The sequence below is a fragment of the Sciurus vulgaris genome (assembly GCF_902686455.1).
Source record: "Sciurus vulgaris genome assembly, chromosome: 10".
NCBI classification, from domain to species: Eukaryota; Metazoa; Chordata; class Mammalia; order Rodentia; family Sciuridae; genus Sciurus; species Sciurus vulgaris.
Genome location: NC_136470.1, coordinates 69,610,948 through 69,628,304, shown reverse-complemented (window position 1 = coordinate 69,628,304; position 17,357 = coordinate 69,610,948). Strand labels below are relative to the sequence as shown.

Here is a 17,357-nt window from a genome sequence, read left to right as displayed (position 1 = left end):
ACATGCTGCAGGAGAAAAAAAATTGCAGTAGGTTGAGTAATGCTCTCCTCCCCCAAAGAGGTTTACATCCTTATTCCTGGAATCTGTGGATGCTACCATATATGGTAAAAGGATTTTTGCAGATGTGATCAAGTTAAAGATCTTGAGATGGAGGATTACCTTGGATCATTTAAATGGCCCTGTTGAAATCACAGGGTCTTTCTAAGGGAGGAGATCAGAGATCAAAGGGGAGAAGGCAATGGGAGAATAGAAGCCAAGAGAAGAAAGGTGATGGGGTGGATGGCCATGAGTGGAGGCATAGGGCAGTCTTTAGAAGCTGGTCCCTTCTGGAACTGGCCCTGCAGACACTAGTACACAGAGAATGATCTCAGTCTTTAAGGAGCAGATTTTCTTTCTACTCAAGGGAAGAAAGAATTTAGGAAACGGTGCTAGAGGCGAGAGGTAATGAAGGTCTGACTAGCGTAGAATCACTGGGAATGGGGCTAAGTGACCATCTGGGGGATTTACTGGCATTACATGTACAGGTGTGTTGGAGTTGAAGGCAGAGGGTGGGGATCTAGGCTCCCTCAGAATTCTTCCATTTGGTCACTTTCTGCCTTGTTGGATTCCAACACCCCACAAGCCCATCCACTTCATCTGAGTGTCTTTCCTAATTCTCTTTACTGCTTTAAAAATCCCATTTTTTCAGTTAACTCCAATTTAGTGTTGGGAAGAAGAAGCTTGTTTGACTAATTCCTTCTAATATAAAACCAATGAATAGTGCCTCTAATCTTCCCAGGTGTGTGAGCATTTACAACAAAGCACTATCTAATTCAAAGGGCTCTTGCTCTAACTGGTAGGTCTCTGAACCCTGTCACGAAGGCAAGAACTCCCTGTGGATTGAATCCCTTGGTTAAGAATGTTTTCTGGGATCGAGATCTTCTTTCTTGCACACCAGCAGGTGACCCTGTAATGTTCTCTCATCATCCTGGGCTATTCTTCACAAAGCCCTTCAGGTCAAGTCAGTTTGTTCTTTGACCACTTAGGACTGAGCCTGGGCTCCTTGTGGCACTCAGTTACCCACTGTTATGGCTTGTTCTCTGGTTGCCTCCAGGTGAGGGCCTCCTCTGCTTGACTACAGTGCAAGTCAGGAAGGGATCATGGAGTGAGATGGAACAAGACAGGGCTTGGTGAACCTTGATTGTAAGCATGAGTTATTGTAGTCTTAGGTACATCACTTTTACCTCTCTACAGCTCTATTTTTCCATCTGAAAAATAGAAGCAATAATAATAACTGCTTCCTATCACAATACCTGACTTCAAAACACACTATCAAGTTATTATAGCCCAAACAGTGTATTTGTCATAAAAACAAGACACATAGAATGTGGAACAGAATATAGGTTCCAGAAATAAATCCACATATTTATAGCCAAATGATTTTCAATAAAGGCACCAAGAACATACACCGAAGCAAGGAGACTTTTCACTAAATAGTACTGGGAAAACTGTATATCCAAATGCATAAGGATGAAACTAGATCCCCATTTCTCGCCATATACATAAACCAATCAAAATGGATCAAAGACGCTGGGCATGTTGGTGCATGCCTGTAATCCCAGAGTCTGGGGAGGCTGAAGCAGGAGGATTGCAAGCTCAAAGCCAGCTTCAGCAATTTAGCAAGGCCCTAAGCAACTTAGCAAGGCCCTATCTCAAAACAAAAAATAAAATAAAGGGCTGGGGATGTTGCTCAGTAGTAAAGTTCAATCACTGGTACCAACAAAACAAAACAAAACAAAATGGATCAGAAACTTAAATATAAGACCCCAAATTATGAAACAACTCTAGTTTGAAACAACTAGTATGAAACAACTCTAGAAAACACAGGGGAAATGCTTCAGAACATTGATCTGAGTAAAGATTTCTGGGATAGGACCCAAAAGACAGGCAACTAAAGTAAAAACTGACAAATGGGATTACATCAAACTATAAAACTTCTGCTCAGCAAAGGAAACAATCAACATTGTGGACTGAGAACCTACAGAATGGGAGAAAACATGTGCAAACTATTCAGCTGAAAAGGGACTAGTATTCAGAGCATACAAGGTGCTCCAAAAACTCAACAGCAAAACAAAACAAATAATCTGATTAAACATGAGCAAGTTGGGAGTGATGGTGCACACTTGTAATCCCAGTGACTCTGGAGGCTGACACAGGAGAATGCCAAGTTTGAGGACAGCCTGGGCAACCTAGCAGGACCCTATCTCAAAATAAAAAATAAAATATTAAAATAAAAAAGGCTGGTGAAGTAGCTCTCTTGGTGGTAGAGCACCTCTTGGAGGGAAAAGTCAAATGATCTGAATTGATGTTTCTCAAAAGAAGGTGTGCAAGTAGCCAAAAGGATATGAAAAATGTTCAGCATTACTAGTCATCAGGGATATGCAAATCAAAACCACAATGAGATATATCATCTCACCCTAGAGATGATAATGGAATGGCTATTACCAAATGGACAAAAATTAACAAATGCTGGTGAGAATGCAAAGCAAGGGGAACTCACACTGTTGATGGGAATGTAAATTAGTTCAGCCACAGTGGAAAACAGTACAGAGTTTCCTCAAAGTACTAGAGATAAAATTACTTTCTGACACAGCAATTCCACTACTGGGTATAAATCCAAAGGAAAACAAATCAAAGAGGTGTCTGTAGTATCATGTTTACTGAAACACTATTCAAAATAGCTAAGATGTAGTAATGACCTAAATGTCATCAACAAATAAATGGATAAGAAAATGAGGTACATACACACTGGAATACTATTTACCCATAAAAAGAAAATCCTGTCATTTGTGGCAACATGAATGAGCTTGAAGGATTATGTTAAGTGAACTGTGTCAGGCATAGAAGACAGATGCTGTATAATCTCATATGTGAAAGCTGTAAAAGGTGAGCTCATAGAAGTGGAGAGTAGAGTGGTGTTTACCAGAGGCTGTGAGGCCTGGGGTTGGAGAGAGGATGGTTAAAGGGGTGCAGTTAGAGGAGGAATAACTTCTAATATTCAGTAGCACAGTAGGGTAACCATGGTTGATGACAATTAATTATATATTTCAAAAAAACTAACAGAGAGGACTTTGAATGTTTGAAACACAAAGAAATAAATGTTTGGGGTGATAGATATGCCAGCAACCCTGATCTGATTGTTACACATTGCAGGCATGTGTTGAAATGTCGCACTGTACCTCAAAAATATATAAAATTATTATGTGTCAGTTAAAAAAATAATACCTGCCTCCTAAGGCTGTTGTTAAAGACATGTGAGTTAACATTTGTACAAGGCTTGGCAGGAGGCAGATTCTCAATAAGAGCATGGTTCCAGCACTTCTGTGGCTCCCTCAGTAACCACAGAGCTGAACACGTAATACCAATAGATGGCCCTTTACAGTGTGCAATCTACAAACTTCGTTCAGAACAATGACTTGTTCTCCACAGACCCTGACCTTTCGGGTTCTTGGTTTGTCTATTTTGTTTCCAGGAGTTCAAAGTGGAATTTAAAGAATATTTCTAGCCTCCTTTTTTTGAGGGATGGTGGTGGTACCAAGAATTGAACCCAGGGTCTTGCACATGGTAGGCAAGTGCTCTATCACTGAGCTACGCTAGGAGTATTTCTGATAGGGTACCAAACTGGATTAAAATAACATAATCACCAAGTCTCTGGATTGGGGAAGACCTGAACAATCTTCAAGTACCGCAAGCCACCTAGTGCCATACCTTTCTGGAAGGAGGTAAGGAAAATAACGCCCTTCAGAGACATCTACACCTTAATCCTCGAACCCTCTGATTTCTCTGCAAAGGGACTTTGGAGGCAGATGTGATTTGGTTAAGGATCTTGAGATGGGGCTAGTATACTGGTGGTGGGCCAAATCTAATCACATGGGTCCTTAAAAGCCTTTTCCAGCTGGGCTAAGTGGGAGATGTGACTTGGGGAGAACAGTGGGAGTCGTGCAGGCTTTGAAGCTGGAGGAAGGGGGGCCTCAAGCCAAGGAATGCAGGTGGCTTCTCAAAGTTGGGAAAGATATGGAAATTTTTTCCTAAGCCTGTAGAAAAGAACAGTCCCCTGCTGACACCTTGACTTTGGTGAGATCTGCGTTGGACTTCTAATTCACAGAACTGTAAGATTTGTTTTGTTGGAAGCTAAGACGTTTGAGATGACTCATTACAACAGCAAGAAGAAGCTAACACAGGGGGGCAACAAACGCAAAAGCCCAGAGAGGCCAGCATGGTCGAGTCCCTACTTGCTTACTATAGTAAACGTTCTCAGCAATGGCACTTGTCATCTGTAGCATTTTACAACCTGTCACTATTCTGATCACCTTCCTGAATGAACTTCTGTGTACAAGCTTACACCTTAAAATGGAGCATGGAGAAAAAATGTAACACTCTATTTCATATATGTAATGTAACCCCCAGAAGAGTGCAGAATGGATCTGTTGATCTGTCCCCCCTGTTTCCGTTTGCACAGCCCAGGACAGAGCATGGTTTGCAGGTATCACACTTAGATTTCCTCTCAAGCCAGAATAACCTCATTCAGTCCACTTTCAATCGTAGGCCAAATAGCCAGGCATATATGAAATGGCCTCTGCCCAGGTCTCACACTGTTCTGTCAAAGATGAAAATAGGCTCATTTTTTAGTTTTGAAACGCTTCTGAAATACAGATGGAAACTAGAAGGATAGATGGCTGTCACTACAGTTATAGCCATTTACAATGGCACTCCTTCCTTTTTTTTAGATTCTTTTCTTTTTCTGATGACTAAAAACATGTAAATTTAGAAAGTTTGCCACAGTTCCACCCCAGACATATTTATCAACAGATAAGAATCTTAAAACTAGCTTTTTTAAAAACCCATCCAATCAAAGAAAACAAATAACTTTGTGTACATAAGAGAGAAGAAAGGGGAGGAGGAGGAGTTTGGGGGGAAGGCCCTAGGAACACAGAGGGGCCCTGGAACACTTGCTCTCAGCTCTCTCAACTTCCCCATCTGTGGCACAACTCAAGAACCACATTCCCAGTAACGAGGCTGAAGCAGGATAAGATTTCCAGTCACCAAGGAAAAGATAACCACAGTTAACACTTACGGGAAGTTGTCTGAACCCCAGCAGTGCACTAGCTCCCTCCATCCGCACAATGACCCCAGGTGGTAGGTCCTATTGTCATCATAACCCCACCTTACCGATGAGGAAACTGAAGCACAGAGAGGTCTGGTAACTTGTGCATGGTCGAAGACCTAGCATGTGGAATTTGAACCCAAGCAGTCTACCAGCAAAAAGCTACCCTGCTTCTCAGAGAGGTTAACTGACATCACTATACTGCACGTATTAAGGCAAGAAAGCAAACTCACAGACTTATTTATTATTTCCCCCCAAATAAGAAGGGAAAGAGAGGGGCTCTATCAAAAATACAGCAAATTAAGACATCCTATTCCCAAAATAATTCTAGAAGATTTTTTTCTGATTTAAAAAGTAAAAGTCCATGTTCACTGTTGACACGTGGAGCAATATAAAAAGGTACAGTGAGGAAAACAAAGTCATGTGGCTTTAGAGAACTGCTTCTTTCTGACCTAAGACCAGGTATCTCCCAGTGAGATCGGCAGTCCAAGGATGCCATTATCTAGCCCGCAGCACATCTTTAAAATGTGCCCTTCCACCCACACTTACGAAAGCGGAATCTCTGAGGGACTGGACCTCAGAATCCTCACAGGCAGCTGCACTTTACAGCTAGCAGCCCCATAAACTGTAGCCCATTCAATAGTCACATGTTCCCATGGACCCAGACACTGCAGGACCTTTGAAAAAAACCCTTTGAAAACTTCTATTAGGTGTTCATTTTGTTTTAAGGAGTCCAAAATGCAATTTAAGAAGTATTTCCAAGAGTACAATAAATCTGACTAATATTTAATTTTTAAATTTAAAAGTAAGAATTATATTTGTAGTCATTCTAATACCCAGTAACATTTGAGAATATTTGCCCAAAGCTTAAAGAGTGGTCCAGGATTCTTGGACCCAGAATTCAAACCCAAACTGTCTTCAAAGATCCCCTCCCTTCCATTTTGAAACCAAATTGTCTTTAGGGGCAGCAATGACAAGGGACTGTGGAAACCAGGCCCCATTTGAAAGTCAAGATTCAGATGGGGGAACACAGGCCTCTTGCAGATTACAAAATGGGTGTATTCTCCTGACCTTCAGCGACAGGCTCTGTGCCCAGGCCAGCTACAGAGTTCATGAAGCTGCACAGGACTCTCAAGCAGGGTTTATGTCCTCAGTCCTGAGTCTGATTCAGAGACTTGCATTTCACTTTGCTTTTCTGGAAAGCAAAATGGCTGCTCTCCATCGATCCCAGGCCATGCTCTAGCTATTCTGTCAAATGTCAAAGGATTTCCCAAATATGGACCCAAAAAAGCATGTGCACTTTGAAGGCTACAATGAAGCTTAAATAGCTAAAACTTATTAAAAAGAAAGCCAACAATTGACGCCAAAAGCGTGCATCCCTAACAGAACAGCAAGACAAAAGCCAGAAAGAGGAACAAAAATATGCATTGTAGGGGAGGGGCTGGCAGGGAGGTGTAGATTTATATGGAAGAGTTGACATCATTGTTTCCCAATAATACTCAACATGCAGGAAACAGATGGGAAAGAAGTGGTGGAAGGGGCTACTTATGGTAACAGGGCATGCTCTCTGTTTCCAATGCTGTCATTTGGAACCTAAATGTTTTCCTTTCAAAAACTAGGGTTGAGAACTCTATTGCCCTAAGTTTTATTAAAGTCTACCAAATCCTACTGAACTTATCACCCTGGCAACTCACAGCAAAATGAAGCTCTGCATATCAGACTTTGTTTTACGGAATGCTTAGCCAGAGCTACTTCAGTCCAGAGCAGCCAATTCCATGGAAAAGGAATTGAACATCAGATAGACATTTGAGTCCTACTTCTCCCACTTCCTGGCTGGGAGACATCTGGTAAGTTACTTAACCTCTCTGAGTTGGTCCTCATTTGTAAAATGGGGGGAAAAAAACAGAACTTTCCACACAAGCAAAGGGAAGAGGTTGAAGTTGGGCATTTATTCCATACAGCTAGATATAACCAAGAAACAAAATTAGGGAGATCAGTTAGCATATTTTAAAAAGCTTTTCCTTTTAAACAAATCTCTTATTCTTCTGTGCTGGGGCAGGACACAGACACTGACACAACCAGCCAAACCAGTGGCCATTCTTGTTATTATCAGCTGCTCTGCCCTCTCCTGAGGGTAGGTTTACTCCTGTCACTGAAAACAGGCTTCTTTCATACCAGCCAGTTGCAGGGTCTTCTGCAATTCCAGTTTGGCTACAATCATCCTCAGTTCCCTTTTCCCCCTTAAGGGTCTTCTCCCCCAGGATGCAGGAGGAAGTGACCAATTCCAAGCATCAGGCAGAAAGAACCATGTGGCTTCTAGAAACTGACCACCTATCTCCCCACACCTGTCATTCCTCAGTCGGACGATGCTGGCTTTATCATTTTACTGATTTCCCCCACTACAAACAACCTGCTCTGATGCCTGCACCTCCTCTGGAACCCTTGTTTCATTCTTCTGGGTATTTTAAAAGTTATTTTTATCATATCATGAACCTTCTAGGCCAAGAGCAACTTCACTGTAAACCCAATAGGATCGAATGCATTAGAGTCCATTACATGCCTGCTGCCTCAAATTGACCGTCTCATACAAGATAGTTTCTAATTAAAAATATAAAGACCCAGGGAAAGAAATATGCACACACACTTTATTTCAATGGCCTTTCACCAAAGCTACAGATTTTATTTATGGTTTGCCAGAATCCTAACTTACATGTTAAACTATTTTTTAGCATCTGTCACAGAGTTGTGCTCCACTTTTGGAGGAAGGGAGACATTCACCCTCTCCCTCTAGAAGGTGATGGGGAGGAGGACCACCAAAGACATTCTGGGCCAGCATCAGGCCATGGGTGTGGTAGCAGGGCCTGGCATGCATCAGTCAAGCTTGAACTAGAACAAAGAGTGCCTGAGACTCAATCCCAGAGACTCAGTTGGTTCTGGGGACCAGCCAAGAATGTGGTTCATACCAAGGAGTGACTGTTGAGGCACTAGGAGAAAGCAATGTTTCTGGAGAGTTGTGGACAGATCCTGAGTTGGTTTCTATTCAGGAGTAGCTGTAAACCCCATGGGACCATTAAATCTTGAATTCCTGATAACAAGGCACATTGGCAAGGTCCCTATCCTGAGTTTCCTAGAAGGGCTCTGATACGGGTTTCCTGAAGGAGGAAGGAGGGTCAATCAATCAACTGCTGAGGATCTGCCACAGGCTCACCCTGAAGATACATGAGCTGCCGGGTGCCACCTGCCTTCCATGGAGCTTGCCATCTACTTTCATACACAAGGCGAGTTAGAGAACACAGCAGCAAGCAAAATGGAGATCAAATGTTGCTAACCCTCAGGCCCTGGGTGTTCCCGAGGGAAGGAGACCTGTGCTGCAGGGGGCAGGGAGGGACCTAGGAGGAAGTGGAAGTCCAGACAGACTTGAAAGCTTGTGGCACACATAGGTGTACATGTGCACAAAGCACCATGCAGGGGACAAAGTGCTATGCAAATGTCAATTGTCACTATGACTTCTGTGGGTCTAGGATAGGGGAAAACAAAGCAAAGGGAGAAAAACCTCTTATAGGTTTTTTGGGGGCCAAAATAATAAATTCCAAATTATGAAATATGCTATTCTGGGAGATGAAATTTCTGCCTACAACTGTAGCCTTGGGACTCAGACACATCTGGATTGAAATCCTGCCTCTCCTATCACCATCTTGGCAAATTACTTAACTTCTTGGACCTCAGTTTTTTCCCCTGTAAAAAAAGGATTAAAATGACCAATGATTAAAGATGTCAGAAATATGACTCTGTATGTGTAAAATGAACTGCTACATGGAAAACAACAAAGATGATCACTCTCGCCACCAATAAAAATACCACCAAGGTCTGATTTGGGACTCAGCCTTCACTTCTGTTTCCCTTCTGTCTTCTAGGAGACACCCCTTTCTCTTCTTCCCTTCCACTGTCCAACAGCCTGATGGTCTCATGTTTTTCTATCAAAACTTGCTTGGAGGAGAAAAAGAGAATCTAGTACCAGTATTTATTCTCCTCTGAATTACAGGCAGCCTTTTCCTCCTAGGCTTTTTTCATTTTAAGTTTTAGCTAAAATTACAGCCTGGGGGGGAAGATTAGAGGGACAGGGAATGTAGTTCCAGCAGGCTGTGACCCTACCTCCACTAGTACCTGAGGTCAGCCCTTTGAGGGAGAAACACCAAGAGCAGTTCAATCCAAGTACAGCCTTTGCACTGGAGCATGGGGAGAAACAGCTTAGAGAACTGGGTGGGATATGTCCCTTAAGCAAAAAGACAATCAATCTGAAGGATGGGGATAATTGAGGAACTGCTGCATTTGGTTAAATACATGACATGGTGGTGTTGCGGGGGTGGTGGGGTGTGCAGCTCCATGTTCCTGGGCATCAAGATTGGTCTGAAGGAAAAAGTGTGCTGGGAGGAAGTGGAGTCCTGATATTCAGAAGCCTGTCTGGGTAGGCAGCTCAGATTGAGTAGTCTATTCTGGAAGGGGTGAGCAATCAGAAGCCCCAACCAGATGGTTGTATCACTATTTTGTTTCAGAAATATTTAGCTACAATATCTAGAGGCACAGGGTGTGTTGGCTAACGGTTCTCATGCCCACACTGAGTTTTGGAACTTTCAGCCCCACTCCCTTCTTCCACCCACTGCTGCAAAGCCACACACACAGCCGGAAAATCCCAGGAAATCTTTCTGCAGTGAGGGGATTCCTATGAAGTCCCCAGCAAGTGCTTCAGAACTATCTGGATCAATTTCTGGAACTCAGAATGTTTTCGCTTCCCAACAGAAAATGTTACCAGGCTAGTCTACAGATGAATGGGGCAGGGGGGACATAAAAAGAATGCACCAAAAATTACAGCTCTGATGGCACTGGAGAATTTGTCTGCCACTTCCAGCACCATCTATGGGAAAATGGACTTCTACTTTGAACGCATTTCCCTCTCTCTGCCCTAGCCAAAAGCAGTGAACCCCACGCCCACCTCTCCCCTGCCCAGTGATGGCTCTCTTGGATTCAGGGCAGGGCTGTGCGACGGGATTGAGCTTCTTTAGCAACACCTATGCCTGGGCCTCTTGAAGCTGGAAGGCATCTGGGTGGCTGCCAGGGGTGGTGGATAGGGGAGGAGGAAGGGCGAGGCTGTCCCTGTGGTCGAGGGCTCTTGGCAGAGGTCTAAAGAGTGGGCAGGAGGGAGGCATGTGGGTAGGTGGAAGTAGCCTTTTCCATTCTCTGTCTGGGTTGTTTGTCATATCCAGACTTACACAGCCAGCTGCAGGCTAGCCTCAGGGTTATCCAGTTTGCTCCAGGCTGAAAGATTTACCCTTCAGTCTTCACAATTCCTGTGTCACTCTGGGAGTCCAAAGGCATGCCTGCCTTGCTAAGCTCAAGCCTACTAAAGTTGTTGGTCTATCTTCTCAGCTCCCCACCCATGACTTGACTTCTCCTTTGGTCCCTGCTGGCTGTGTCTCTCAGGTTTTCTGAGGGTGCTTTTGTTTCCAATTGACTTTCTGCTTCTCTATTACTGTATACTGATGGTCCACCTCCAAGTTACTCTGGGAAATCCCTGCATGAACTGGCCTCTGCATTCAGTGGGGCAATTAATACTGCTTCCTGCCCCTCTTGGGAATCTAACCACTTCATTTTCTTGTGTCAGAGGAGCCTCAGTCCTGGTGGATGTGCTAGAGCATGTCCAGGTGTTTCGATGACAGCTTATCATGAATATGCCCTCTGATAAGTGCTTTTCCCATATTGACTCATTTATTTTCACATCAATGCTGTTATTACCATTTCACAGGAGAGGAAACTGAGGCCAGAGGGGAAAATAATTTGCCTCAGGGTGACTCAGCTGGGAACAACCAAAGTTGGAATTCTATTATCCCAGGTAGTAAGATTCCAGCAGTTGTAATAGGAGCCCCCAGCAAGGGTGGATTAGGGAAGGTTTCCAGAATGTTCTGAAACTGAGACCCAAAGGATGAGGAATTAGCCAGGGAAGATGTGATAATGATGTGCCAGCCAAGAAGCTGGGAAGAAAGCAACTAAGCCAAAGAGAATAGCCCTACCCATGTTCTCCATTTAGCTTTAAATCTTATCTTGAACAGAAAAAATATTTACCTTCTGTGCTAAGACTTAGCTTCTGTTTATGTTTGAGCATCTCATTTATTTAATTGGAGATCAAAGCTTTCCCATTTTTCTCCTCCAGGTTCCCCTTCAGTCAGTTAACTTCAAAGTTCACTGAGACATTAGTTTCTGAAGATTTGTTCACATCTCTGAGACTAAATTTCTTAAATCTGGAGCCCACGTTTCTTTTTTTTTCTGCTGAACCTAGCACAGTATCTTCATAAATATTTGCAAAAAAAATTAATAAACATAGCAAGGCAATAATTTACCTTAAGAAATGGAGTAGGGCACATCTTAAAGTTACCATGGACTTTTAGCCTTATTCTTTGAAATACTAGAGCTTATTCTCATCAAGCTTAAGATTATATTTGTACTGATTCTTTATTTACTTTTTATGGACCTTCTGTCATCCCTCAAATCAAATATACATGCATCGTATATAAATATATATATAAATGTATATTTTTCTTCAGCCTGGTAAGAATGAGAAAAAAAATCCTCAGAAATAAAAAGGCTCAAAATTCTCAGCAAAAATTCAGAGGGTGCATTTGAAATGTCCAAGGCTACTTCTTCAAGGGAAAATGGTCTGTAAACCCATACACTGCAGACAGCAGTTCTCTACCCTGGCTACATACCAAAATTATGACTTAATTCATCTGAGAGGGAGCCTGGGCATCAACATTTTTTCTAAAGTTCTCCATGTGACTGTAATCATCATGTAATCATCATGGAGAGCCAGTAGGCCAGAGCATATCACTTTCTACCAGAGAAAAATGAACAAAGATGGCACAGAAGGATGAGAAAGTCCTTTAAGGTGGAAGAATAAGACAGTTTCTCCCCTAATCCTCCCTCACTTGTCCCCTGGCTCCTGGTCCCTCATTTCTAAGCTCTGTTGGAAGACCCAGAACCCCGCGTTCATCAGGGAGAAGTCGGAAATGGCTATGGATACACCTTGGTCTCACTCACAATGTGATGGGGTTTTTATTACACAGCTGCAAGCAAAGGTCTTCATATTTAGTGGTCAAAAAGACGAAAAAGAAAGCTGTCCTCTTTTCAGCATCCACAGCAGAAGGGTGATCTCCTTCTATCCCAGAGAGGAAGAGAAAGTTGTTAGCTGGTTCCCAGGGAAGAACTGGGGGCCAGGGGCAACAGCCACTGTGCTGGAGGGGAAGTGAAAGAGGCTCTGGTCCACTCTGCCAGGAGCCACTTCATACCATTCTGGGGTGTTTTTACTAGGCTGGAGAAAAGCAGTCAAAAAGAGAAACTAGGTTAGACTAGGAGTGTAGCTCAGTGGTAGAGCACTTAGCTAGCACGTGGAACTGTTAAAAGAAGAAGAAGAAGAAGAAGAAGAAGAAGAAGGGGGCTGTTGTTCCTTCACACAATGCCTATGTGCTGCTGGGGATAATCAGAGTAGGGTCTAAAACTGGCATCTCTGTGGATGCCTGCAGAAATTCTATCTGTGATATGGACGTGTGTGTCGTGCACATCTAAGGGAAGGAGTTTCTGTTCTTCATCAGTTTCACAAAGATTAAGGGTGACAACTGACCCTGAGTAACATTCATTTTAAGCCGAACACCTTTTTGTCACCCATACACCCTGTTCTGTCAGATCTGTCCAACTGCAAATAGCAGTGCAGGGCCTCAGAGAATTACAGGAGTGACTGACATTCATCCTTTGTGCTCAGCCTATGTCTGTCTGGAGTTCCCACTCAGGGGTGTAGCTTCCTCATATTGAGATGGGCTATGCACAGCTAATTGTCACCAGCTTTGTCCTGCACTCCAGTGTGGGGCTTTCCTTCCCATGAAAGTACAGGGTCTGTCTATTTCCTTATATCTGTTCTTCCCTTCTGCCTTTGTGCTCCCCAACTTGAATCCATATTTCCCTGCCTCCACCCAGGTCTATTGCCCTGCCATGACCCCCAAAGTTCAATGACAGTGATGTTAGTCTTGAGAGGTCCCCTGCAGTTTCCTGGATCCTGGTTATCACCCTCATTGTCACCACAACATTCTGGGATGCTCTTTCAAGGGGTGGGCAAAGGGGCAGTGCCTAGCTCAGCTTTTCCTTCTGGGGAGCAGAGTTCAGGCCTTGTTTGTTAACCATTACCTATTTTGGGAGGTCCATGAGGAGCTACATTATTTTAGAGAAAACGATTGATTAGCACTGACTTTCTCCATGCTACACAATAGCAAAAATAAAACTATCCAGTTAGTGTTAACTGTGGGTGGGGTGGGGGAAATTCTAATTACTCTCATTTATATAAACTGCTTATTATACGTGCCTAATTTCCATGTAGCACAATAATGTGGATCATTAAGTGGGTCAGTTGCCTTTCATTTCAAAGATGAACTCTATTCAGATATGTTTAGTCTTGAAAGTTTGCTGATCCTGTGGCAGGGTTGTCTGCTTTCAATTTGGGGAGGGGGAATCATTAGAAGAGAATGTTGGCTTAGACATAGAAGCCATGGAGGGAAAGGCGCCTAACAGGTCAGGACCCTCTGCATCCTTCATGATTAACTGTATGACCTCTTCAGGCTTCCTCTCCTCCCCACGAGGGTGGGGAGCACTGGGTAATGACTTTCCTTTTTTTCTTTTTTTCTTCCTTTACCATTAGCTTGCTTGCTTTCCTTTTCTTTTTTCTTTTTTCTTTTTTTTTTCCTAAATGAAACATGCAGAAGCCCAAAATATAAAGCAGGTGAAAGAAAAAAGAAAGAAAGCCACTTAAGGGTGTCTCTGAGGTATAAGCACAGAACACTGAGGTTCAGGGTCATCTGATGATCTATGACTTTGTAAGAAGTGGGCAGGCTGGCAATCCCCCCTATGAACTCTCACAGCTTTGGAGGGAAGGTCAGAATAACACCCACATGATGGAAGATGGCTTCCTGGGAGCGCTCCTAGCATAGCTGGAAGTTAACCTGAGGCCACTGCAAAAACAGGTGGAGGGAAACACTTCATTCTAAACTTTTAACCATGGTGGTTAAGATGCATGTATGGCATTCCCTCACATTCAAAACAGCTCAATCCAATTGCTTTCTATTTCAAATTGACCTTCCCAGATTGTTGGTGAGAATTAAACAAATTGACTCAGTTATGCCTCAATTTCAAAAGAGGCAGTTTTGAAAACCTGTGGTTCTCTAAGCTCTAAAATACCAAGCCATTTGTCCTAATGACACAGCAGACTCTGAACTCTGGAATACCACAGGAATATCACACCACTGCAAATTACTAGGGGTGCTGAGTCTTCAAAAAAAGGGGAAGTGAAACAAAAGCTCTGTGCTGTTTTTGAGATGCATATTTGATATGGACAAATTGAATAGTTTCTGAGATTATTTTCCTGGAGGCAGAATTATTCTGCACAGTTACACAGCCCTTAAGTTTTTCCTTTGTTGTATCTATCTATGTATAAACACATGGCCTATATAGTGAGCTATAATCTCTCTCACTGAAGCTTCCAAAGACAAGGCCTTTTTTGTCATGGGTAAGTGCAGGGCCAGTCAACCTTATAAAAGGAGTCATTTAATGCTCAATTTTCCCAACTTTTCTATGATTAAAAAACATCTAACCTCAAATGCTGTAATTGTATTCCAGATTGTTTTCTTTCTCCCTCCTCCAACAAATGTTTAAATTGTCTCTAGTCTGCAGGACACTCTGCCCACTCCACACACTTTTTATCAAGCCAACCTTGAAAACTGAAACACTCTCCTTTCTCTCACTTACCCTATTTTAAAATCGAGGCCCTCTGACCTTTTCACAACACACTTCTTGCTTGAAGCACCAAATGTTAATCTGAAAGCCAAGAGGAGGTAAAGGGTCTGGGTAGCTGGGCAAAGGATGTGGGGAGGTACTATATATTTGGCATTAGCTCAGAAATTCAGAAAATGTTTGTGCAACCACTCCCCCAGCCAGGATCCCAACCCCCACCCTCATCACACTGCCTTCTAGCACATTAATAAAAAAGGATGTGAGAGGATGAAATCGGAGAGCCCAGGAGGGACAGTTAAGGGGGTCACAGTTGTCTACCCAGGGAAGCCCACTGGTTACTGCCACATGTCTACCCCTCATCCCTCCCTTCCCACATTCAGAGTTTAAGATCAGGACACTTCGGCTCCCATCCCCACACCCAGAGGAGGCCAGCTAAACTCTGAAGCAGCACCGCCCATGAGCGGCTTGTATGAGACCAACTGACACAGCCTCTGCACGTCGAGGTGGCAGCGCTGTGCGCCTTAAGAATCATGTATGTTCTTATTTAAAAAGAAAAAAAAAGTACGGCGAACGAACAAGCCTGGAACACATTAACTTGTAAACTGAATGAAAACACCTCAAGAGAATCCATCCCCCTCTCAAACAAAAAGAAGGGGTGGGGGAAAAGGCGAAGGCACATTACCATCTTGTCCTGAGCTTTCCAGATACTCCGTCAGGTCACAGCCAAATGCACTGGCGGCCCCTTTTCGTTTCAGCTTCTGCTTGGCACCCTTGTTCTTCATGAGTTAGTCCCGAAGAGGCTGCCCCTCTGTCTCTCCCTCCCTCTGCTAGGCACCGCTCGTACGATGGTCTTCGGGGTTAGATCACTGGCTGCAGCGCGGCGCCGGGGGTCCTCATGGGCGATCCGAAGGACCAGGACCGCGGGCGCTGCGCATGGACCCCCAGGGGTTGAGAGCCCGTGTGCCGGCGCGCGCGGGCCGGGGCGCGGCGAGGAGCGCGGCCGAGCCAGCAGAGCCTGCAATCCACCCTGCGCGCCTCCAGGGCCGCGGTGCCGGAGGCCGTGAGGAGCTGGCAGCTGCGGGCCGGCTCGCTTGGGAGTGTCACTTCCTCACTTGGAGTCCCAGGGACTTTCACAGGCGCCTGCGGTGTCTTCAGCTGCTTTTCCTCTGCTTCAGAGGGAAGGCGAGCTCTCCTCTTCGCCTTCCCAAGTGCCCGGGAGAGGACTCGAGCGCGGGGAAGGCGGCTGCGGCGAGGGGCGAGGAGACCGCCCCGGAGCTGCTGTGGGTCTCTGCCCTGGGCCCGCTGTCTTGCCTTCAGACGGCTTTGGTAAAGCGAAAAACAAGCATCCTGTCTCCCTAGCCCGCCCTCACGCCTTCCTTTTTTTCCTGTCTTACAAATCCTAGGATCATCCAGCTCAGGAAACGCTGGAAGGAAGTTAGCTAGGGAGGGGGGCGGAGGGTGGAAATTTTTGGCAGCTCCGTGCTCGTGTGTGTATGGAGCTGGAGGAAGTAGGTGGGTGGGTTGAGGAGTACCGGGTGGGGGAGAGAACGCGCTCTCCTGCGGGCCGTTCTGCGACTCCAGAGATAGCTCTGGGCGGCCCAGAGGAAATCACCGCTCTCCTAAGGAGGACCCGCAGCCCAGCCGCCGCTTCCTGCCCCGCCAACACAGTTCTTTGAAGAGGACAGGAGGAGGTGCCCTGGCTTTCTGCAAGGAGAGTGCGGGATGGGGCTTTCAGAAAGTTCTGCTTTGGTGTTATCCTCACCGTCATCCTATCTTTGACACTTTCTATTTCGGTGCCTGCCCTTCTCCTCCACCAACACTTAAAGAGTAATGACAGAAACAAAGACCCGGACTCCAGCGGAGAGACCTGACAGGCAGCGGGTCTGCGCTGACCACTCCCATCCCTCCTGGCCTCGGTCCAGGTACCCCTAAGCCTAGCTGACTCCCCTTCCTCGCTGAAGTAAGAATACCTTTGGGCCAGAGTGGCTTCAGCTTTGTAACCACTGCCCCAGAAATCCAATTTCTGGTTACAGATTCAAGTTCACCCCCATACACACCGCACACGTGCAGGAGCATTACTGCAAAGGGTGCTAAGTGGAAGTGATTTCTGGGGAGAGAATCTAGGATTTAAGGGGCCTCTGATATTTTAGCATATTGTAGAGAGAGTGTTCTCCCAGATCGTTTCATAATTTGTCTCAAGTTGTTTCAGGAGGACATGTTTTTCCTTCTCCAGTTAGATTTGAAATTCCTTGACTTCTGTGTACTCAGCACACAGTAAGCACTCAAATTCTTGTGATTTAACTATTTGAGGATTAGATTAAACTTCCTGTATAAATACAGATCCATATATAGGCTTGAAGGGTAGAGACAATCTCACAGCTCTGATTTCTGG

The 17,357-nt window shown here is 44.6% G+C and overlaps 1 protein-coding gene across 1 annotated transcript in view; it reads right to left on the bottom strand.

Moving 5' to 3' along the window:
• The window catches only part of ARHGAP31 (Rho GTPase activating protein 31), a 108,443-nt gene extending 91,799 nt beyond the window's left edge, over positions 1-16,644 (bottom strand). The window contains exon 1 of the mRNA XM_079155268.1: positions 15,648-16,644. Within this exon, the coding sequence (XP_079011394.1) occupies positions 15,648-15,747 (100 nt within the window). The 5' untranslated portion in view covers positions 15,748-16,644. The remainder of the gene's footprint in view (positions 1-15,647) is intronic.
• Between the last annotated feature and the right edge of the window lie 713 nt (positions 16,645-17,357).